Source organism: Erpetoichthys calabaricus, chromosome 12 (assembly GCF_900747795.2).
Source record: "Erpetoichthys calabaricus chromosome 12, fErpCal1.3, whole genome shotgun sequence".
NCBI lineage: Eukaryota > Metazoa > Chordata > Cladistia > Polypteriformes > Polypteridae > Erpetoichthys > Erpetoichthys calabaricus.
Window position 1 is genome coordinate 47,908,052 of NC_041405.2, and position 22,182 is coordinate 47,930,233.

At 38.5% G+C, this 22,182-nt stretch overlaps 1 protein-coding gene across 7 annotated transcripts in view; it reads right to left on the bottom strand.

Annotated features, from left to right (window-relative positions):
* Nucleotides 1-22,182, bottom strand: part of arhgef9a (Cdc42 guanine nucleotide exchange factor (GEF) 9a) — a 135,789-nt gene continuing 113,607 nt past the window's right edge. For all 7 annotated transcript variants that reach the window (XM_028815466.2, XM_028815462.2, XM_028815461.2 and 4 more), the window contains 4 exons: nucleotides 13,820-14,063; nucleotides 13,406-13,474; nucleotides 2,899-2,999; nucleotides 1-2,595 (listed from right to left, as the gene is read on the bottom strand). In XM_028815466.2, coding sequence (XP_028671299.2) covers nucleotides 2,506-2,595; nucleotides 2,899-2,999; nucleotides 13,406-13,474; nucleotides 13,820-14,063 — 504 coding nt within the window. In that variant the 3' untranslated portion in view covers nucleotides 1-2,505. The remainder of the gene's footprint in view (nucleotides 2,596-2,898; nucleotides 3,000-13,405; nucleotides 13,475-13,819; nucleotides 14,064-22,182) is intronic.

Genomic DNA, 22,182 nt, shown 5'->3' on the forward strand with positions numbered 1-22,182 from the left:
TCAGACAGCATTGGTCTTCCAGTAACCTTCATCTATCTATGACCAGCTAAGTTTGCAGTTCAATTTGAAGCCCACCACTAGCTATGGTTAGCAAAGGACTTTTTGCTGCCAAATTTTATATAGCAATGGTTAGATGAGGATCTTCATCCATTGTCAATCATGCTTCGGTCTTTAACTTACATACCATAATTAACTATGGCCACCTAACAAGCTTCAGCTTGTAACCATCCACAGTCAATTATCAAAATAGGAACTCCAGCATTTTACATTTATGACTCACCAATGGCACTACTGATTATTATGGTCAAACAGAGAACTTTAATCCTGAAGCATCACTGCTGTTTGGCTTAAGACCAGAGCTGTTGGCACTTATCCAACAATTAGCTTCTTGGAAATAATATTCCTAAAGTAAGCTACTTCTCCTTTGTCCTCCCCTCTTGCTTTAATTTTAGTACCCCAAATTACACATATTAACTGACAACTGGTGATTGAAAGGTTGGTCAATGAAAGAGGGTCAACCTTGCACTCCTTGCAGCTAAGAACTATAGCATCTGCCTTATACCCCAGAGAGTTTTGAAACATTCATTGAATGTGTTTCCTTTCAAACCATACACAAACCCTATGGCCTTTTCTGGTCATTTGCCTTGAACACTCAACTCTGCTCTGCCACACTTCTGGAACATTTGTGCACTTGGAACGCATTGAAGCATTTGAAATGGACCAGAATGGAAAAGACGCTCCAATAAAAATTAAACTGCAGTACATCTGGAGTTGAGCTGTGACTTTGCCTAAACTGAGCACTCAAGTACTGTGTACCACTTGTATAATCCCAGTGTATTAGCTGTGCAAGTCCACTCCATTTGTTATACAGGGCAAGTGCATCAGTGGTACAAATCCAGTGTCTTGGTTGTGTAGCGCCAGTGCATAAGATGGTTTAGTACACAGCTATACTTTGCAAGTGCAGAATATTGTCTGTTTAGGGGCAGTGCATCGACTATGCAAGCTCAGGGCACTGGCTGTCCAAATCCAGTGAGCTAATGATTTGTTCCACTTCGTTAGCTGTACATTTTCAGCATATTTGTCCATAAGAACTAAAACATTTTCCAGAGAAATTCAGTCTACTGTTTGTGTAGCTCACATGCTCCTCAACTGAATCAACTGTTCAACTCCAGTAAACTTTCAAAAGGCCATTTCAAATGGTGCAAGAGTTAATGAGATTTCCTCTATTTTCAAGGAGGAATCACAAACCTAAAATAAGTGACTTGACTATACAATACACTTTATCCAAGATCACTTTCACCCTGCCCTATTGGCCACACTGTAATGGAGTAACCATCTGAAATGAAAACAGAGAGGTTGAGGCATTCCTGAGGAGGGCACTGAGATAAAACATTCTGTAATTAAATAACTACTGACAACAGCAACAACATGAATGCCTCTGCCCTGCTTGCCATTACCAAAATGCTTCACAATGGGTGCTGTGGAAAAGATGCGAGTTGAGTGCACCCTCTGAAGTGAAGGAACACAGTAGTGCAAACTCACAACCAAACACCCAACCCCACTGTTTTCATGCACACACACATTCACAGACCAAAACATACAAAAATGCAATATTGAACATGAAATCTCACTCACCACTTTGATGTTACAGCATGATGGTTACGGTTGACTGAAAGTTAAAACAAAATAGTTCAACCTGTTGAACTGGGCTACAGTGAGAGAAGTGGCCTCTGAGGGAAAGTTGTTCTTATTGAAGGTGACACAAGATGTCATCCTTTAGAACTCTTCATTGTAAGATAGGCTCACAGTAAAGGGCATGAGGGGGAGGTGTCAGCCACAGGTCCCCAGCAAAAGAAAATCTCACCTGCTACATAACTCCAGCAGTGATGCACAAGACAATTATTGAATTTAAATATATACTGTATATATATGTGTCTGTGACTGTGTGTGTGTGTGTGCACGCTCAGTTAGATAGATAGATAGATAGATAGATAGATAGATAGATAGATAGATAGATAGATAGATAGATAGATAGATAGATAGATGGATTTTAATAAATAAAACAAATGTATATACAGATATTTAAAGAAAGTTCTAACATAAAACACATATTTCTGGTCCATAATAAAGAAAATACCCTGTCAACAACAGCACTGAACACTATGACAATGCCTGAAGAATTGGTGCTCAATGCGTTCCTTAGTCAACTAAAGGATATACAAATACTTTATATATAGTGCAGGGCATTTTATGTATATGTATATAAACACATACACATACATAAACGCATACCGGTACACACTGTATACGCACATATCTTTGTGGATGTATTAACGGCCCCAAGCAGAACTCACTTGCAGCAAAAAACCTAAATACAGTAACCACTAATGGAACCTCGCTTTTCAGCACCTGCCACCCCATGATTGTGCCACAATCCCCAAATTTTGAGGGTCACACAGAAAATTTCCTTTTACTATTACTGACATTTTTTTTTTTTTTACTTTCCTACGTGTTGACACAGTTGTCCCTCTTACAAGAAGGATGCAGTTGGAGGGTCCTGTTGCTGCTGTTGTTCAGTTTTCTGAAGGCCAAAGCCTACAAGAAAATAAAAACGTTTCAAAGAACAAGAGAATATGAGGGCAGCGCTTAGGGAGTCAGGAGGTGGTGGTCCAGGATGTGCGAAAGCAGGCAGGTGGTCAGGCAGGCATTTACAAACTCCAAATTTCACCGGTCCTCTATATTAAGATATTGTTAAGCTATTTGCAGTACAGTGCTTCTCAAAAAATAAGGTGGTCCTTCTAAAAATGTCTACTTCTTTTATTTTTTAAATGGTGTTAACCTGCTGAAGTTTTGCCAGAAGGGGGACTGGCTGCGTTTGGGTTCAGTGAACTCAAATACCTGTGACTGGGCCATCCCATCAGTCACTGGGAACTGTCCCTGATTCAGTGGATCCTGGGGTGGGGGATAAGAGGGGGGCATGGATCTTGTCTGACCAGCACCTAATGACAAAGAGAGAAAGTAAGAAATGAGAAAAAATCAAGTTAACAAAAGTGGATCCAAGACAGGAAGAAACAGACAAAAACTACATTTTATTCAAACTCATTTGTTATTTGTAAATAAATTCATATTACATGCCATGGTTGTTTTATGGTTTGAATATACTGTCATGCTGAAAAAGTAAAAAAAAAAAAAAACTGTAAAAACTGAAGCAATTAGACTGAGAATAAAAAGAAGAAACAGGAGATGAGAAAAGAGGGAAAGTAATCTACATAAAATGGTAGACAAGTGAAACAGCTCAAAGCAGTAGGTGTTTGAAGGGTGGGAGAACAAGAGTGAGGAGCAAAGAAAAACTAACAGAGGACATGATACAGACAAAAGCAGCAGAAATAAGAAGTTGTCTCATTTATTTGTAGGTAAGTTTCTTGTAGTTTAATGACACATTGCTCTGTCAGCAGATTACTCTGCAAATCGACTCCATTCATCACCAATGGGTTGCTAACATTGTCAATAAAAGCCCAATCCTCAAAAACAACCAACATTAATATTCTTTCTTGTCAGCTCCCTGAAATACTTAGACATCAAGTTCCACATCAAGTGGGGGTTACAAAGCGGTGGTAATTAAGAGGCATTTGTAAGGTTTCCAAGTCAAGGAGCCAAATAAGTAAATAAAACGTCCCCTTCATAACAGATTTCAAATATGAAGAATTCACAATTGTGTGCTATCACAGCAGCTCATGAAAATTCAACAGTGTCATGAATATTGGACAGACGTCACCTTCAACCCATAAATTTAAGGGTGAACTTTTCACAAGACGCATGTCTGAATAGCAGAATTCCGCATGATGAACAGTGTCCTCTTTAGGAGGCCAGTTGTCTGGTACCCTCTTCTCTTCCTCCACTGACCAGCAAAGACTTTTTATCTTTGAAGCAGCAAGAAGTTAAGCAAAATGACGCCCTCTTATTCAGTGTCCAACATGACATTTATTTCCAGAAGTTGTTTATATTGAGGATAGCATAATCAATTTAATGACAAAAGAAAAACATGGAATAGAGGGGAGAATTCACAGGCAAAAGAACCGGAAGCTCTTTTAAGCATTTGTTACTTTAATGTAACAATTAACATCTTCTGTGCATCATACTTATATCTGCACTCTTCCTGATTTTCTCTGTCAAGTAATCACAAGAATGTTTTCAGGTCTTTAAACAAAATATAATATAATATAATGGGCACCAGTGTGAACATTATTAATTTATTTAACAAAGCTATCTGACACTAACTTTAACATTGTAAAAATGTAATTGTCCCCTTATAATCAATAATTGCTTGTTAATTTTTAGTAACAGAATTAATAGTACCAATATTACCACATGTTCAGAGTGCAGTGAAATTCATATTGGCATGTCCAACCTAGCTGCAATGACTACAACCAAGTTCTCTCTACAATTCAGTAATGCTCTTCACCATTACATGTGGAGGGAGTTCAGCTCACTGTTTGTTCCCTGCAGAACTGCTTTAACTCAGAAATATTGGTGGTTTTTTTAAAACATGAACTGCTCACTTCAAGTCCTGCTGCAGCATGTCTATTTAGTTTAAGTTTGGACTTGGACTACAGGAATGCAAACTTTTAATTTTGTTTTTTTTTCAGCCATTTTGATGCATATTTTATTTTGTGCTTTACATAACTGCCTTGCTGTGTGAATTTCCCCTTGGGGATTAATAAAGTATCTATCTATCTATCTATCTATCTATCTATCTATCTATCTATCTATCTATCTATCTATCTATGCTACACGATTCAACAATACCTCAGTCTCAACTCATAGACAGATGACTGGACATTTTCTATATATTTTTTTTTAAATATGAATTAAGATTTATGGTTCCTATAATTATGGCAAGACATCATTGTTCCAAGGCAGCAAAGAATCCCTACACCATCACGGTACCACCACCATGACAGACTGCTGGTATACTATTCTTACTGAGACCCATGTCGCTCCAATTTGGTCTCATCTGTCCATAGAATACTCTCCCAGAATTCTTGGGGATCATCCAGGTGTCCACAGAAAACAGAAATGAGCACATTTTCCCCCCGTGTCCTTCTAGTTGTGGAGTAATGCAAACTGACGTTTACAAAGGCAAAAGAGGTCTTCAGTGCTTTGTTTGTTTTTTATGACAACTTGTGACATTCTGGATGACTTTGGGTTGTGCCTTAAATTATTTTAAGTATTGGGAAGACTTATTACTGCTCCAGGTTGTTTTCATTCATCCTTCTATCCATCTTCCAAACCCACCTATAAACAGCAAGGTCACAGGGAAGCTGGAGCCATCTGCAGATTATGGTCTCTCATTGTGGAGATGTTTCCCTTTTCAAATTGCTAGATATCAACAACTCTTTGGGAATTTTCATTGATAAAGGCATTATATCCTTGCTGAATCTTTATTCAGGCAACTAGACTCTGACAGTAAGGATCAAAATAAGGTTTACACTGAACAAGGCTGGCTGTGTTCAATCAGCTGACTGTAATTATCCTTTTCATTAGGTTGATTTAACTAGGGGGCAATTACTTCTTCACCCAGTGTCAATTCGTGTTGCATAGCTTTTTCATTAGATAAATGAAATACATGTTATTTGTCAATCCAAGTGCCCCTTATCTAATTACCGTATTTTTTGCACCATAAGACGCACCTGACCATTAGACGCACCTGGGTTTAGAGGAGGAAAACAAGAAAAAAAATATTCTGTACCAAATGGTGTACTAATATGTTTAATAAAATATAGCAGAATAATATTTCAACCATGTAAATTCAACAGCGATATTAAGAAACATCATCACTGTCATTAACAAATAAGGAGAGACTTTAAGGTTCAAGCACTCTTCTAGTTTTATGGAAACCCCAAGAACTCCTCATCACTAGTGTCAGAATTTATGAAGCTCAGTGGCTCACAATCACTTTGCAGGAGCACGTACCTATCATCACGCGGCATAACCTGTCCAAAGCCACCAGGGGACAAAGCACGTTTGGACCAATGCTCCCTGAAGTTATATCGCCAGTCTAGTCCCATCTATATTTGTAATGCCACAAAGCCCTTCATCTCGTGTTTTGTTGTGGGTTTCCAGTTTGAAAAACGAGAATGCGGTGCAAGCACAGCCCTCGATTCAAAAAATTGCTCTGCATACCTGTTTGTCTCGTCTGACATTAGCTGAAAGGCAACTTCAGGAAAGAACAGCCTGAAGTAGTCCAACGGCTGGTAATCTGTCGAGTCCAACAGCAAGCCATACTGTCTTGTGAAGTCCGGTAGCCAGTTTGGCTGCCACGGATCAATGTCTAGGTATTCCTCCCACACGAACCTTGCCATAGGTGCATCGGCTGCACGAATGCGCTCAGCTGGTGTCCCGATCAGCTGATGCCAGTTCCTCACTCTCTTGTTCGATCTCCTGATCACTCTCAACAAAATCAGATTCTGAAAAATCAGAGTCCGACTCAGTGATAATGCGCAAAACATCGTCTGCTGAGTATTTTGTTTTCTGTACTCGCTTTGCTCCCTCGTGAGATGTCGATGCCATCTTGCCTTTGCTTATATTTGTTTACATTTCGCAACTCACGCACACGCAAGGATTAGTCAATGAGTCTAACATTCCTCCAAGCACAGAGGGAATGTCTATAACGTAACAGTGAGTTTTGTCACCCTCTACCCCTGGATGTCGACTTTTGTCAGGTAATACACATCATGGTCTGTGACGCAATATTCACTCCATAAGACGCACAGACATTTCCAACCTACTTTTGGGGAAAAAAAAGTGCGCCTTATGGTGTGAAAAATACGGTATATATTTTGGCTGAAGACTTGAAACAGTCCAGTGTCAAAAATCACAGTAACAGAGGAAACCAGGAAGGAAGCAAAACTATCCAGCACTAAAAATAACATTTTTGGATCACCTCTTATCATGTGTGGGAGTCCCAGTGGTGCAGTGACTAATTTTGTGAACCTTACTGAGTTTAATTCTGTGTCTGATCAAAGTATGCGTGGAGTTGGCACATTTTTCAGTGTCTACATGAGTTTTCCACCAACATGCTCAAGCAGGCTGGATTAATTTGTTACTCAAAATTGTGGATGTGTGTATGATTGTGTACTGCAATCGACTGGCTGTTAAACCCAGGTCTGTCAGGCCAAGAAAAATAAAGGAGCGACATATGCACAGGATTGTGAGACTGGTTACAGAGAACCCACAGATCACCTCCAAAGATCTGCAAGAACATCTTGCTGCAGATGGTGTATCTGTACATCGTTCTACAATTCAGCACAATTTGCACAAAAAACATCTGTATGGCAGGGTGGCTCTTTCTGCACTCACACCACAAACGGAGTTGCTTGTTGTATGCAAATGCTCATTTAGACAAGCCAGATTCATTTTGGAACAAAGTGCTTTGGAATGATAAGACAAAAATTGAGTTATTTGGTCATAACAAGAAGCTCTTTGCATGGCGGAAGAACAACACCGCATTCCAAAAAAAACACCTGCAACCTACTGTCAAATTTGGTGGAGGTTCCATCATGCTGTGGGGATGTGTGGCTAGTTCAGGGACTGGGGCCCTTGTTAAAGTCGAGGATCGGATGAATTCAACCCAATATCAACAAATTCTTCAGGATAATGTTCAAGCATCAGTTATAAAGTTGAAGTTATGCAGGGTTTGGATATTCCAACCAGACAATGACCCAAAACACAGTTTGAAATCTACAAAGGCATTGATGCAGAGGGTAGAAGTTCAATGTTCTGGAATGGCCGTCACAGTCCCCTGACTTGAATATCATTGAAAATCTAATGGATGATTTGAAGCAGGCTGTCCATGCTCGGCAGCCATCAAATTTAACTGAACTGGAGAGATTTTGTATGGAAGAATGGTCAAAAATGTTAGAATCCAGACACTCATCGAAGGCTATAGGAGGCGTCTAGAGGCTGTTATATTTGCAAAAGGAGGTTCAACTAAGTATTAATGTAATATCTCTGATGGGGTGCCCAAATTTATGCATGTCTAATTTTGTTAGGATGCATATTGCATATTTTCTGTTAATCCAATAAACTTAATGTCACTGCTGAAATACTACTGTTTCCATAAGGCATGTCATATATTAAAAGGAAGTTGCTACTTTGAAAGCTCAGCCAATGATAAACAAAAATCCAAAGAATTAAGAGGGGTTCCCAAACTTTTTCATATGACTGTATATATATATATATATATATATATATATATATATATATATATATATATATACAGTGGAACTTCGAGATACGAGTTTAATTCGTTCCAGCACTGAGCTTGTATAGCGAATTTCTCGTATCTAGAACAAACTTCCCCATTGGAAATAATGGAAATCCAGTTAATCCGTTCCGCACCCCAAAAATATTAACATAAAAATCAATTTTCCTAACAAATAACACTGATAAATAATATATACTGTAGTCTACCTTTAATAAATAACACTGGTAAATAATATAACTGAATATTAAAAGAATCAAAACAGGTGTCCAAAGTGCAGTAGAGCATTCAATAAATCTTTAAATAAATAATCCTTAAAACAGTTGTGAAGTGGAGGTTTAAAATACACAAGAATAACAATCCTTTAACACGAGGTTAAAATGTCAACAGGAAGCAGTCTTTAAAAAACAGATGACAATGACCCGGTGTTTCTTCTCTGTTAGCGTCAGCGTCTCACCTGCTTCTCCCATGCGGGCTCTGCAACAGGAGAGACACTCTTAATGCAGCTGACCTTCTCTACACCGTCCTGCTTCAGCTGTTTGGCTCGCCTGTTCAGCTCACGGTTCAGCTACACGCGAGCCTGCACTCACTCACTCTCCTGCACCGACTTTCTCCTACTACTGCTGCTGCTGCTGCTGCTGATTCCTGCCTGCCTGCCTCCTCCTCCTTCAACCTCCGTTCCCTCTCCTCTCTTTTCTTTTACTTCTTCTCCCCCTTAACCGGCTCGCACTTCTCTATATATGCGGGAGGACATGGCAGCTGCAGCCCATCAGCCACTGGAACAATCATGGATGTGGGCAGTCTCTCACCTGTGCACTTAGGTGAGAAATGCCCACACTACAGATCGCCCTGCGGCTCGCTACAGCTACCACGCCCCCTCGCTAAGCCGCGAGCTATACCTACAGCCTGGCTCGTGGCTCGTTACGCGAGCCAATGCTCGTATTTAGATCTGAATTTTTCGCTCATACTTTCCTTGTATCTTGAATTTCTCGTATACAGAGGTGTTCGTATCTCGAGGTTCCACTGTATATATATATATATATATATATATATATGGAGACCCTTGTGAGGTCCTATACTCCTTCTCAACCACTCAAAAGACCACAAGTGTGGCATCAAATCTATATCCAGACACTTTTCATGTGTAACTCCTAGCCGGTAAAATGAGTTGCACACCTTCAAAATCTGACTTCCTCAACATGTTTAAGAAGCGTTTGAAACCTTGTGTTTGGTGAATTTCTGTCTAATTGATAATAGCTTTGATAGGATCTTGCAACTAATGAAGTGTAATTATTTTGTATTTTAGTTTGTGCTCTTCACTTGTGATGATCAATTTTGTAACATTCTCCTGTAACACTTTTTCCCAAACAGTCCCACAGACAGACGTTTAATCAATTATCTTGACCTCTTTTGTAAGTCACTTTGCATAAAAGCAACAGCTAAGTAAATAAATGTAAATGTAAAAGAGTATATATTGTCACTCGGGTGCACATGGGAAACAGCTTAACGGCTCTGGTGACAATAATAATAAATAATAACAATTATTTACAATTATACAACACTTTTCTCACTACTCAAAGCACTTCAGATAGTGAGTGGGGAGCCACTTCAACCACCACTAATGTGTGGAATCCACCTGGATGATGAGATGGCAGCCATTTTGTGCCAGTACGCTCACCATACATCAGCTGACCAGTAAGATACCGGGGATGATTAGGGGGCCAAAATGACTAGGCTGTAGTGGCAAATTAGCCAGGGCATCGGGATGCACCCTACTCTTTGCGAAGGATGCCCAGGGATCTTTAATGAACAGAGAGAGTAAGGACCTTGGTTTTGCATCTCATCTGAAAGACGGCACCATTTTCACATCACAGTGTCCCCATCTCTGTAGAGGGGTTACTAGGATCCACATTCAGGCCACAAGGTATGCACCCCCTGCTAGCCTCAGCAACATCTCTTAAAGCAGCAACCCAAGCTTTTCCTGGTTGGCTTTCCATCCAAGTAGTGGCCGGGCCTGAACATGCTTAGATTTAGGTGGATGACCTGTTCTGAAGTGCATGTGATATGACTGCTGGATAGTAATTACCCACCAAACCAGGGGTAGGCACTGTGTTCTAATACCTTTTCTCTTCCTCCCTTTGCAGAACAAAAGATTGGCAACTGTTTCACCATTGACGTCACCATTTAAATTTTAGTGATTGGCAATAATGGATATAATGAGGCTATTAGAAATAAACTTGATGCATTAGGATTAAAAGTCAAGACGGAGGTAAAGAATTCAGGGTAACTATTGACTCTGACCTGAATTTTAAATTGCATATTAATCAGATCACTAGGACAGCATTTTTTCACTTAAGAAATATAGCAAAAGTTAGACCTCTTATATCATTGAAAGATGCTGAGAAATTAGTTCATGCTTTTGTTTTCAGTCAACTAGATTACTGTAACGCACTCCTCTCAGGACTACCCAAAAAAGACATAAATCGATTGCAATTAGTGCAGAATGCAGCTGCTAGAATCCTAACTAGGAAAAGAAAATCCGAGCACATCTCTCCGGTTTTGATGTCACTACACTGGTTACCTGTGTCATTCAGAATTGACTTTAAAATACTGCTTATTGTTTACAAAGCCTTAAATAATCTCGCTCCATCTTATATATCGGAATGTCTGAGACCTTATATTCCAAATCGTAACCTTAGATAATCAAATGAGTGTCTGCTTAGAATTCCAAGAGCTAAACTTAAAAGAAGTGGTGAGGCGGCCGTCTGCTGTTATGCACCTAAAATCTGGAATAGCCTACCAATAGGAATTCACCAGGCTGATACGGTGGAGCACTTTAAAAAACTGCTAAAAACACATTACTTTAACATGGCTTTCTCATAACTTCATTTTAATTTAATCCTGATGCTCTGTATATTCAGTTAATTATCATAACTATTCATGGTGGCTCTAGAATCCGTACTAACGACAACTCTCTCTTCTGTTTTTTTTTCCCGGTTTTCTGTGGTGGCGACCTGTGCCACCACCACCTAATCAAAGCACCATGATGTTCCTACTTCGATGGATTAAAAGCCAGAAGTCTACATGACCATCATCATCAAGTCCTTCCATAAGAGCCCTAAATACAAAGAGGACTGATCATTTATGTTAGGTAGAATGCCTAGAGGGTGCTGTGCGGTCTCGTGGACTGGAACCCCTGCAGATTTTATTTTTTTCTCCAGCCGTCTGGAGTTTTTTTTTTTTTTTTCTGTCCTCCCTGGCCATTGGACCTTACTCTTATTCTATGTTAGTGTTGTCTTATTTTAATTCTTACTTTGTCTTTTTTTCTCTTTTCTTCATCATGTAAAGCACTTTGAGCTACATTATTTGTATGAAAATGTGCTATACAGTAATCCCTCCTCCATCGCGGGGGTTGCGTTCCAGAGCCACCCGCGAAATAAGAAAATCCGCGAAGTACAAACCATATGTTTATATGGTTATTTTTATATTGTCATGCTTGGGTCACAGATTTGCGCAGAAACACAGGAGGTTGTAGAGAGACAGGAACGTTATTCAAACACTGCAAACAAACATTTGTCTCTTTTTCAAAAGTTTAAACTGTGCTCCATGACAAGACAGAGATGACAGTTCCATCTCACAATTAAAAGAATGCAAACATATCTTCCTCTTCAAAGGAGTGCTTGTCAGGAGCACAGAATGTCACATAGATAGAGAAAAGCAAACAAATCAATAGGGCTGTTTGCTTTTAAGTATGTGAAGCACCGCGGCACAAAGCTGTTGAAGGCGGCAGCTCACACCCCCTCCGTCAGGAGCAGACAAAGACAGAGAGAGACAGAGTTTGTTTTTCAATCAAAAATCAATACGTGCCCTTCGAGCTTTTAAGTATGCGAAGCACCGGGCAGCATGTCATTTCAGGAAGCAGCTGCACAAAAGATAGCAACGTAAAGATAATCTTTCAGCATTTTTAGACGAGTGTCCGTATCGTCTAGGTGTGTGAACAGCCCCCCTGCTCACACCCCCTACGTCAGGATCACAGATAGTCAGCGCAAGAGAGAGAGAGAAAAGTAAGCTGGGTAGCTTCTCAGCCATCTGCCAATAGCGTCCCTTGTATGAAATCAACTGGGCAAACCAACTGAGGAAGCATGTACCAGAAATTAAAAGACCCATTGTCCGCAGAAATCCGCAAACCAGCAAAAAATCCGCGATATATATTTAAATATGCTTACATATAAAATCCGCGATGGAGTGAAGCCGCGAAAGGCGAAGCGCGATATAGCGAGGGATCACTGTATAAATAAATGTTGTTGTTGTTGTTGTCACTTCTTTAATCCGCCCTCCTAGACCTGTTCCTTCCTAACTTGAGCACATATGACCGGAAGTTCGGCCTTTCTGAAGAAGTTCAATTCTGAGCTCCTGTCTGAAAAGATGTTATATGAAACTCGTGTGTTTTTCACTGTTATCTTGTTTCAGTTATACAGAGTCATCAGGGTGGTGCCCTAACCCTCTGACATTGTTTTGTCTCCCCTTTACAGTATATATACTGTTATATAGGGTTTAGTTCACTGCAAGGCATACTTAAATTCCACCAGGCTAAATCTAGAGTTGTTAATAAGCATGACATGCAAATCTTTGGAGTTATCTGAGATATTGTGAGTATCCAGAGAAAACTCATATAACATGGAGATGACATGCAAACCCCAAACAGCAAGTGATTGCATCAAGGTTTGAATCCAGGTCCTCAAAGCTGTGCAACAGTTGCCCTAACCATTGCACAATCATGTTGCCCAATCTAAACAAAGTAAATTTTAAAGAAACTAGTGATCTTTAAAAGGGTAAAAGAAGTAGTAAACAACATTTAAAGATAAAAAGAAGTGATAAGACAAGACAATAATCTAAAGTAAAGGAGATGACAAAACAAAGTTTAAAGTAAGAAGGTGGAAAGAAATAGAAAAGAAAGCATTGACGATTAGTTCAAAATGTGACAAGAAGTAGTAAGAAAAGAAGTGAGCAATGAAAGGTAAGCAAGGGCAAAAAAAGAGGAATAGAACACAAAGACGGAACAGCAGAAGTTGAAAAAGAAATGAGCCAGGCACTAAATCCTGCAAAAGAAAGGGAAAAAGGCAAATTTCCAGTGAAGCTTACCTTTCTGCTTACTAACTTTTCTCACTGTCATTGCCGCCTGCCGCTTCTGATATTCAGAAATTTCAAACCCTATGTAATGAAAGGAATCAGAGAAAATAGAGTAATATAAGGAATGAAGTTGTTTAAGAAGCTTTTTGGAGTGTTGATTTATATGAAGCTTATTTGCCTTTGGCCACTGAGGCTAAGACATGACTTTACATGGTTAGCCTCATGTCTCAACCTCTAGAGGTTATTATTTTATATGATTTGCACACTTGATGAGCTGTCCAGGGGTAGGTCAGCGATTTACTATCACTGCACCCTGCAATTGATGGCCATCTAACATGCACATTAAGAATCCCAAGTATGGCTTTTAACAACAACTTGGTGACTCATACCCATACATCACTTTAAAAAACAAGATTGATACCACACCTATTTTTTCATCTTCTTGAACCATTTTGCGTTCCTCGTGAAAGGCTCTAAGCCACCGAATCTTCTCTTCCAGCTTTTTGGCAAAGAACAAGTGGATTTCCTCTGTTTCCTTGTTGTGCAGTTTGAATGCATTCTTCACACTCACATTGAAGTCATCATCTCGACCATCATCTGTATCTATCACTTCATATCTGTCCATGTCGATCCGGCCTTTGTAGTAGAGAATATCCCTACGGATAAGATCCTTGCAAAAAAAGAAGAGCCACACAGCTAGTCAGGGACACATACTGGTCAAACAGACTGGTTCCCGCACCATGGCTTTGCTGTTCTAATGATGAAAAAAAATACCTGAGATTTTAAAACACTACAATCTTTAAAACAACCTGTAAAAGAAGCAGGAGTTTTACTATGTGCCATTCTCTACTAAGAAAGTTACTGATCCCTATCAAGCATTAGAGGGAAGGGGCTTTATGCTGGGATTTAGTTGTTTACATATACATTTTCATTACATTTTATGCAAGAGAAATGTGGCTGAGACCAGTATTTGCCTCTGATAAACCCTCAACAATGTCTCTCTACCTAGCACCATTGTGATCTCACATTGCACCTTCAGTGCCAGCATGTTTCAGCCAATTATTTATGTGTACCCACAAAATCATTCCACACTCAGCCTTGCAAAAAAATGATTTTCATCTCCTTTTTGGCAGTCATCGTTAGAGTACTTTGAAAGTGGAGCCAATAATGATTACTTAAGACTTGAATGTGAAAGAATATTTTAAAGGACAGATTCATTTTACTGAAATGCATTCAAAGCCCAAGGCCAGGGGAAAATTTCAAAAAGAGGTTAGTAAGCCGGTAAAGTTAATAACAACTATAGGGTTAAATGACAAAAAAGATCTAGATAAGTGTGCTCAAATGGGGAAAACCAAATCATAGTCAACAGCTATGACATAAGAGATCCAACTATTCAAAAAACAAGAAAGTACAAAGGATCAAGTACATGTTAGAGTCAATGATTTTTTCATGATGGACATTTTTCAGGCGGCATGGTGGCGCAGTGGGTAGTGCTGCTGCCTCGCAGTTGGGAGATCTGGGGACCCGGGTTTGCTTCCCGGGTCCTCCCTTCGTGGAGTCTGCATGTTCTTCCCGTGTCTGTGTGGGTTTCCTCCCACAGTCCAAAGACATGCAGGTTAGGTGGATTGGCGATTCTAAATTGGTGCTTGGTGTGTGTTTGTGTGTGACCTGCAGTGGTTTGGCACCCTGCCCGGGATTGGCCTTGTGCCCTGGGATTGGCTCCAGCAGACTCCCGTGACCCTGTGTTCGGAATCGTTGGAAAATGGATGGATGGACATTTGTCAGTTTAAAAGATAATCTTAAATGAGACTGAGCTAACTACTATTTTACCTCTCCAGTATGTGGAAGGAGTGGTAATAGGTGTGTCTGCAGGTGTAGCACACAGCACCAAGTCTTAAATTATGAATTTCAAATGCACCAAAAGGTCCCAAATGATAAAAGTCAATGAATTGATCACCAAAATAGAAGATCATCCTTGTCCATATTACTTGAAAATTCCAAAGGTTTGTGTTCAAAAAAAGCACATATGTTGAATCTTCAAACAAAAAATTACTTTAACCATCACTAAGCCACCAGAAACTGCAAAGGAGTATCTGTTAATACAGGCTTAGTAGTCTCACAGACATGTGCTGCTTCTCTTGAGAACAGGAGATTAGCAGTTGGACAAGAGTCATCACAAATAGCAGTTGGTGAGTTTTCTATTCCTAAAACGTTTCCTTTTGGACTAAAATTAGCAACAACACTGTAATAAACTTTAATCAAACAAAAAGATGTGCTTTTTTGTATTCAGGTTATCCAAATGAATTTATTGAAATATGCATGCTGTAAAACTAAAATGAGGGTACTTTCTACTTTAAGCATTTGTTAATTTATTGTAAAAATCAAATCTTCCATACAGTGGACTTATGATTCATTGCAATTAACATATTTGTACCACTTTCACTATTTATTATTTAAAAACAAAAAAAAATGATTATTATCCATTACTATATTATAAATACACCAGGCACTATGTTTAACTGCAGTTTTTAGGAGGTGTCTATTTTTTTAATAAAAAAAATTTTTTAAGGTAGTTTTAAACGTCATACAATGTATGTATGTTGTGTTTTCTTACTTGACCCTTCATTGTTAGTAACCCTTAGCCTGAACCGCTTGAATTTCATTAGCTCCTGATGCTCATCATCGGTTTCATAAAGAAAGGTATATCATTTAATCTAACAAATAAACAAGTAAATAAATAAACCAAAAATGTGAGAAACAATCCTGCATTTGTTTAAATTTTGCAAAACTGATCATTGGATTCAAAATTAGTTATACTTTCCCCTAAATCAGGGCTTCTCAAACTTGGTCCTGGGGGCACACTGTGGCTGCAGGTTTTTGTTCCAAACAGATTTATAATCAGCGACAACACCCAATAGCACTGATCTCATTTAATTAGCTGGTATTTTTTTCTCTTTTTCTACATTCAGAAAAGCATAGCAGCATGATTTTTACATTTATAAGACATTTTGAAATATTTCTGCTTTTGCTATAGACTTAAATGCTTAACTCTCTTTTGTTGATTTCATTGTATTTTGCCCTTTCTCTGTGAAGTCTTTTCCCTTTGTTGTATCTTATTAATGACAACTAAAAACAAGCAGAGCAGACACCCAGGCAAACAACACTGAATAATCAAAGGCTGCAACTACTTTAGAGTCAGACCCATTAATTAGTAAATAATGGATTAATTAAACAATTAGAACACCTAGAAAAGTAGAATGAAAATAAAGATGAAAATATTGTTAAAAAGAAAAAATACATTATTCCCATATAACTGCTTGGTACATTTTTATATTTTTACCAGCTTAGTTTTCTAATTTCTATATTGTTCCCAAAACATAGAACTTGGGAAATAACACATCACTTAATTAGCCCAGGAGTCCAATTAAAAACAGAAGCTGGTTGGAACAAAAACCTGCAGCCACAGTGTGCCCCTAGGACCTAGTTTGGGAAGCATTGCCCTAAATCAATCCGACACTCATTTTATTTGATTTCTGCAGACTTTTGAAATGTCTTTTATAAGAAATAGTGATTCAGCTTTAGAATCTCAATGAAAATTAATGTTTCTTATTTGTCCTAGGAATATATGTTACTTCTAATATGTCACACTTGAAATGTTACATTTTAATTAGTTGAAGAAAACTAAACATATATATATATATATATATATATATATATATATATATATATATATACACAAATACTGTTATATACTGAGGCCAGTTACAGCTTGTCCAACAGACCCTGAACCCAATACAGGTCAAAGACACCATTAATATAATACAGAAGGGTGCAGAATCTTAAAACTATAGGTACAAAAATAAAATGAACCTTTCATGTTTCTCTGTGCTCTCCTTCAACTTTTATTCTTTCTTAGGAATTTCTTTTTCCCACCAGTTAGTCTCTTGTTCACTAAACTCCCAACTGACAAATTGTGACGAGGGCCTTTTAAGACTCTGCATGGAGCTACTTACAGAGGAATCCCAGGTAACACTTCTTGGGTAAGGATACGGCTATAGAAGTCCTGGGATTATCCTGACATTTAGATAGCAAGTCTCTCTACTGCCACCTAACAGCTTGGAGAACACAAGGTGTGCTTCTCAGAATATCCTGAATTTGAAGTGGTGCTCCACATACAACATTGGGGAATGCATCCCATTACCAACAGTGGTCTCTTGTCACTGACCATGCTGGCAGTATACCATCTATCTGGGCATCTTATTGTTTCCTATTTTGCACTACAGCAGTACTGTTGGAATTACAGTCCTGTTATGCCCTTTTTAAAGTAAAAATATAGAAAGACTCTGGACTAAAATGGGACAAAACTAACAAAATCTAAAATACAAATATACTTAAGGAGAAATTTTCTTTACAACAAGAAATGAGTTCAGATGAAGGAAATTAAATTATGGTGCATCCATTCCTCATATTGACTGCAGCACTAACATTATTCCACGTAAACCAAATCCACGACTAAAATGCTGTAGGTTTTAAGAAGGATAAAGAGCTGCTTTTCCAATTTCACAAATGCTCAACCCTTCCTAAAAAGCCTTTCCCTCCTCTTCATTGCTTATAGTTACCTCACTCTGTGATCATGGAGGAGTATTCTGTACCTAAGAGGGCAAGAGGCCATATTATAAACATGGATTCTCATTACTCAGCTAATGAACAAGGAGGTACAGATAAAATGAACCAAAGTCAGAAAGCCTGACAGAGCAATAATTTTAATAATAATAATTTTTTGCATTTATACAGCGCTTTTCTCACTACTCAAAGCGCTCAGCAATTGCAGGTTAAGGGCCTTGCTTAAGGGCCCAACAGAGCAGAGTCCCTATTGGCATTTACGGGATTCGAACCGGCAACCTTCCGATTGCCAGTGCAGATCTCTAGCCTCAGAGCCACCACTCCGCAAGAAATACAAAGAAAAGGAGAGAAGGTGAGCATCTGTTAAAAGAAATAAGAAATTAAACATAAGTATAAGTTGGCAAAATTGTAGTCTTCAAGTAAGAAATGAGAAGTCCAAAAATATAATTATTCAAAAAATAAGAATAAATACAAAAGTCCAATAACTTATCACTGAGATTTGGTCTGGAGCTAAAATGAGTCTCAGGTGACCATTAATTAATTGAAACTGCTAAGCAACTAAAAATGGAAGACATCACCAAAAGCAAACTGCATGGAAGGATAAGAAATAACACTTGAGAAGAGAGTTTGTGGCATAAGACCATTGTGTCTCAACTCTGCATCCAAGCATCTCTAATGTGCTAATGTAATTCTGACCTCTTCAAGCATGTGTCTCTTCTTTGTGCCTATATGTATCATATCTGCACCAGTACATACCATATTTAATAATATTATTAATTATAATAACATTAATATATATTATTTGTAGTCTAATGTGAATGTTTCCTTCCTGTTGTTCTCCTGTGTATTTTTCTGTATGCAATAAAATTAACAACCAGTACTTTTAGTCATCATGCTGTATCAACAGCAATAAACTTAGATTTTTAATAAGGTGCATTGTCAGTAAGGCAGCAGTCTACAAATGAACAAGTAGCATTAAAATGAACAGCTCTAACATGTGGTGGAGGACTTCTTATACAGTATGTAATAAGTTGGCTTGGAGCATTGCTGCTTTTTTAAGAGCCCTCTTTTATGAATAAGTACATGATAGTCATCCTTGAATATTCAATAATAATTTTAACACATGGCAAGAAAGGAAATAAACTTCAGCCATTTACTATAGGCATCAATATAAAAATACATTATTGGCAGCAGTTGGTTATTATTATGCAAACAGTGCTCATTAAAAACATAATACCAGCATACTCGCCTCATTGTTTCTGCCATGCCACTGTTATAAGCCAATCCATTTTCCCAGTTACAGTAAAGGAGCAGTTGAGAAGCACTTCTCGTATGTTAAGTCAGTCATAAATCTAGCATTCTGCAGCCACTATTCCTGCATGCATTCATAAATCATATCTTTTGACAGAGCCAGTAAAGCTATTGTGTTGGCAAAATAATCAAATAATAGCCTAAACATGTCAGTTTAATCAATCATATATATGTCATAAAAGCACCAGAGTTCTATCCATTTGTTTATAGTCAAAACTAAACCTGACCCTTACTGCCTTTCCAAAAGCCTAGTAAAGAAAGTATCCCAATAATAATCACTAGATTAGACCAGATTAGATAGAACTTTATTTGTACCCAGAGCGAAATTTGGTTTTTTACACAGGCTCTTTAACTAAATAAACAAATAGACAGACATATATACTATATATATATATACATATGTATATATATATATATATATATATATATATATATATATATATATATATATATATATATATATATATATATATATATATATATATATATATATATATAATAATTCTTTGCATTTATATAGCACTTTTCTCACTACTCAAAGCACTTAGCAATTGCAGGTTAAGGGCCTTGCTCAAGGTCTCAACAGAGCAGAGTCCTTTTGGCATTTTACAGGATTCAAACCGGCAACCTTTCCGATTGCCAGAGCAGATCACTAGCCTCAGAGCCACCACTCCACCACTTTGTGTATATATATATATATATATATATATATATATATATATATATATATATATATATACACATAGACATATTGCTGATGGTATAAAGGTGTCCCAATAGTGTTTCCTGACCCACATCTGCTGAATAATTCATTGGCTGAAAGTACTCCATGTTAGTGTGTCAGACAGAGAATGTGAAGCATTGTTGATAATGGCACTTAGTTTTGTTTTAATTCTCTCATATGCTTCAACTTCCATGGTGTCCAGCAACGCATCTCATAACTGAGCCTACCCTTGCAGTTAGCTTGTTGATTCAGTGAGGCTTGCTTAAAGTGAAGTTACCAGCCTAGCACACCAAAGCATTGAAAATCACACTGACCATCACAGAGTTGCAGAAGGTGTGAAGGATTTCACTACCCACATTAAAGGAACACCTAAGAAAACAGAGCCTACTCTAAGAGAGGAGTCTACTCTGCATTTTGTTGTATAGTTCATCTGTGTTATGAGACCAGTCCAACCTGTTATTTATGTGGACTCCCAAGTACTTTATAGAGTTAGGAGTGTACCACTTCTGCATCCACACCCTGAATAGTGACCGGACACAGAGGCTCTTTAGTGCAGTGAAACGTGGTAAACAGTTATGCTGATGTTAAGTTACAATTTTTTTTCTGCACCAATAAACAAACTTCTCCACCTGACTTCTTTACTCCGTCTCACCCTCTTTATCAACACAAAGACTACAACTAGCTTTTTCCATGAGTTTGGTACACAGTAACATATGTAGGTTGGTAGGTTATGGTATAACTTGCATAATTACTCATCAGTTCATAGTCATCTTTCCATTTGTGTCAAGTAAAACAAAATAAGAGCCCTATTTCTCTTCAAAGAAGCTGAATAAAGATCTAGGTCCTAAATATGTGACTGATCACTCCTGCTTAAATTTGGAGCCACTCTATTCCTAACTAGTTATAAAATATTTCTTCATTAGTAATAAGTAATGTAAAACTATCCTCATACTAAGCTTCTAAAACAGCCTAACAAAAGTACTCTGGATTGTCCTGGAGTCCCTGAGCACTTTATTCTTTACAAACTGCTTCCAATGCTTCTTCTTCTTCGTCTTTCAGCTGTTCCTGTTAGGAGTCACTACAGCAGATCATCTGCTTCCATACTTGATCAATTATTATAAAAGCTAGCCCTATTGACAAAGCCTAAAATATACATGTTTCTAAAAATGAAAAAATCTTTACTCATGTGTTTTTTGAAGACATCATTCATTTACCCACATACAGATGTTTTCTCATTGCACATCATTGCGCCACAGGGGACTGTACTTTCTCCGGTCCTGTTCAGCCTATATACATCGGACTTCCAATACAACTCGGAGTACTGCCATGTGCAAAAGTTCGCTGATGACACTGCTATCGTGGGCTGCATCAGGAATGGGCTGGAGGAGGAGTATAGGGACCTAATCAATGACTTTGTTAAATGGTGCGACTCAAACCACCTACACCTGAACACCAGCAAAACCAAGGAGCTGGTGGTGGATTTTAGGAGGCCTAGACCCCTCATAGACCCAGTGATCATCAGAGATGACTGTGTGCAGATGGTGCAGACCTATAAATATCTGGGAGTGCAGCTGGATGATAAATTAGACTGGACTGCCAATACTGATGCTCTGTGCAAGAAAGGACAAAGCCGGTTATACTTCCTTAGAAGGCTGGCGTCCTTCAACATCTGCAATAAGATGCTGCAGATGTGCTATCAGACAGTTGTGGCGAGCGCTCTCTTCTACGTAGTGGTGTGCTGGGGAGGCAGCATTAAGAGGAAAGACGCCTCACGCCTGGACAAACTGGTGAGGAAGGCAAGCTCTGTTGTTGGCATGGAGCTGGACAGTTTAACATTTGTAGCAGAGAGAAGGGCGCTCAGCAGGCTCCTATCAATTATGGAGAATCCACTGCATCCACTTAATAGTATCATCTCCAGACAGAGGAGCAGCTTCAGCGACAGACTGCTGTCACTGTCCTGCTCCACTGACAGATTGAGGAGATCGTTCGTCCCCCAAACTATGCGACTCTTTAATTCCACCCGGGGGGGGTAAACGTTAACATTTAACATTATACATAGTTATTGTCTGTTTTTCACCTGCATTATTATCATTCTTTAATTTAATATTATTTATTGTATCAGTATGCTGCT